The 3,088-nt window shown below is 40.8% G+C and overlaps 1 protein-coding gene across 1 annotated transcript in view; it reads left to right on the top strand.

The window, feature by feature from the left end:
• The window catches only part of DOCK7 (dedicator of cytokinesis 7), a 227,951-nt gene that overhangs the window by 100,531 nt on the left and 124,332 nt on the right, over window positions 1-3,088 (top strand). The window contains exons 16-17 of the mRNA XM_023515104.1: window positions 265-351; window positions 695-926. Of these exons, the coding sequence (XP_023370872.1) occupies window positions 265-351; window positions 695-926 (319 nt within the window). The remainder of the gene's footprint in view (window positions 1-264; window positions 352-694; window positions 927-3,088) is intronic.

Genomic DNA, 3,088 nt, shown 5'->3' with positions numbered 1-3,088 from the left:
GTGAAAATCAAAACTGCATAAGGGTCTGTAGGAAAATACATGTACATAGAGGATTTAAAATGAAATTTTATGTGTTATTTTATGCATTTTTGCCCCTTGAGCCTTTTGATGCTTTTGTAGACAATATTTATTGATTTTTACATAAGAATGAATTGTAAGTTTTTTACAATGAACAAAAAGATACTTTCACGGTGTTTTTTCTCATGGAGACTGGAATTCATGGTCCGCTTCAGCATCTGTGACATTGTATTTAACACCTTACAGGTTCCTCTACCGGGCATGAAATGGGTCGATAATCACAAAGGTGTTTTTAACGTGGAAGTCGTTGCCGTTTCGTCTATCCATACACAAGTGAGTTTTAATAATTTTCACGGTAACGTTTCCCTTCAATGAATTAGATGAGACGATAGGTGGGCCTAGGCAGGTTACTAATACGCCTGCCACAGTAACAGAGCAAATTTAAACTGAAAAAAAGAATCCTTACTTAATATCAGTAGATTTTTTTTAGTCGCTAATATTTGAAGTGCCTGTTTTATAATAATAAATGAAAATAGATGCGTTTCATTGGAAACGTTATCTGCAAATACCTATATGTCCTCTTTAATATTAATATGAGATGCTAGTCCACAGTTCTTTAGGATTAGAATATTTGCGGTAATACTTACTTAGAGCTTACGTTTGACACTTGTTGTAGGATCCTTACCTTGACAAGTTCTTTGCTCTGGTCAACGCTCTGGATGAACACATGTTCCCCGTCCGAATTGGAGACATGCGAATCATGGAAAATAACTTGGAAAATGAACTGAAGAGCAGCATTTCAGCCCTGAGCTCGTCTCAGTTAGAGCCGGTGGTCAGATTTCTTCATCTTCTGCTGGATAAACTGATCCTGTTAGTTGTCAGACCTCCTGTCATTGCTGGCCAAATAGGTAATTTACTTTTGTTTGGGGATGAGTCATGAAATTCATAACTTGGCATTTCTGACTTTTACTGAAAAGAATGATTCCTCTTTGCTTTCTATAAGGACTTTGTTTAATTTTATGGGATAGAAGCGGGGGAGTGTTATTTACTTGTTTCTAATGCCAGAAAATGATAAAAAATTTTTGTTGATTGTTATAAAACTTCTACTGAAATTATAGAAAGAGATTTAATTATTTACCAAATGTTCATTAAGCACTTACTACATACCGGACACTAGTAGGTGCTGGGTCGATAATCACAAAGGTGTTTTTACACCAGGGCGTGGTTCCTGATGTTAAGGTCTCACAGACTAGTCAAGGAAACAGGTGGACAGGTAGTCACGTCACATTTCACAGGATGCCTAGTTTGTGCCGTCCTTCATCCGCCACCTTCCATTTAATAATCTTCTTTTTTCCTTCATTTGTTCAAAATCATTGGAAGCATCTTTTAAAGCCAACTTTTAAAAGGCAGACTTGGTCACATACTTCTCTAATTAAGATGAGAGCCTTGAAAGGCTCCTAATTCCCTGTGTTTTCATCTGTGTTTTTCTGGAAGGAGAGGTGTTCCTAATTTCCACCCCACTTTTGCCAACAGTTTTTACTCAAATCCTGCAAAGAAGCTGAACTTGGAAAGAAATTTCCACTCACCTGTTAAGAGTTTTTGTGTAAAGCCGTAGCATGAAGGACAGGAGTATTCAGTTTCTTTAGATTGTTTTTAGGGGAGACTTTATAGAGAGAATTCTTTTCTGTTTGTTTGTTCTTGAGACAGAGTCTCACTTTGTTGCCCTCGTTAGAGTGCTGTGGCGTCACAGCTCACAGCAACCTCAGACTCCAGGGCTCAAGCGATTTTCTTGCCTCAGTCTCCCAAGCAGCTGGGACTATAGGTGCCTACCACAACACCCGATGTTTTTGGAAGTGGGGTCTCGCTGTGGCTCAGGCTGGTCTTGAACCTGTTAGCTCAGGCAATCCACCCGCCTCAGCCTCCCAAGGTGCTGGATTACAGCTGTGAGCCACTGCACCCAGCCTATAGAGATAATTCTTGGGTTCTAGTGGTGTCCAACTTGTCTTGTTCTCTGCCGCACGTTGGAAGAGTAAGAATCGTCTTAGGACACACGTTAAGTGCATAAACACTGACAAAAGCTGATTAGCCAAAAAAAAAAAAAAAAAAAAAAAAGGTGTATGGATACTTTTCGTGATATCCAACACCACAAATAAGCAAAAAGTCCTCCCAAAATCAGCATGTGGTCCACAGGATGGACACCCCTGGTTAAATACTTAAGGATGAATAAGGTTCTCACAGGTAAATATTATTCTAGGGAGGTGAAATGCATGTGTTTATACTTAGTAAAAGGCGAAAGAGAAGAGAAACCAGACTATGTGTGTTTATACTTAGGTAAATGAACTTAGAAATTTGGGAGAGGCATTGAAAGTAATTAATTATAAATTGGGGGATTGATAGAAGTGGAGACGGGGCGTGGGAGAGGAAACAAAACTTCCACAAATCTTTAGGAAATGAAGGCTGTTTTTCTGTAGGGAACTAGTAGCCTTTAAAGCAGGTGTCCTCAAACTACGGCCCGTGGGCCACACGCTGCCCACTTAGGACATTTATCTGGCCCGCTGGGTGTTTTTGCCACCGCTGCCTGTCCTGCTTAGCAGCCAACTCGTCCCGGGGCCTGCAGTCCAGCCCTCCAACAGCCTGAGGGACAGTGAACTGGCCCCCTGTTTAAAAAGCTTGAGGTCACTCAGCTTGTCTGGCAGACAAGCTTGAAACTAGCTCTAGAGTCCCTCTTAGCTATACTGAGAAGTGGCCACTGGTGAAGTTAATGAGAATAGATTTAGTCTAAGTGAAGGTGGGAACAAGAAGACAGGGAATTAAAGAATGAGCAGTGGGTGATGAGAGGAATACAAGAAGCCTCTGCTATTCTTTTAAGAAGTTTAGTTAGAAGAGAAAGCAGGATTGAGCAGGTTACGAGAGTGAAGAGGTTTGAGCATATTTACCTGCTGAGTGATCAGTTGGGAGAAGAGAGAAAAATTTGATAATGGAGTAAGAAAGGGTTCAATTGATGAAGCAAGTCCGTGAGACCAGAGTGAAGGTGGATGGAGCACTCTCACACAGGAGGGAGCACTCACAG

This window comes from Otolemur garnettii, unplaced genomic scaffold (genome assembly GCF_000181295.1).
Source record: "Otolemur garnettii isolate 467f Iridium unplaced genomic scaffold, OtoGar3 scaffold00066, whole genome shotgun sequence".
Lineage (NCBI taxonomy): Eukaryota > Metazoa > Chordata > Mammalia > Primates > Galagidae > Otolemur > Otolemur garnettii.
Note: the sequence above shows the minus strand (reverse complement) of the source record. Positions and strands in the feature narration are given on the sequence as shown.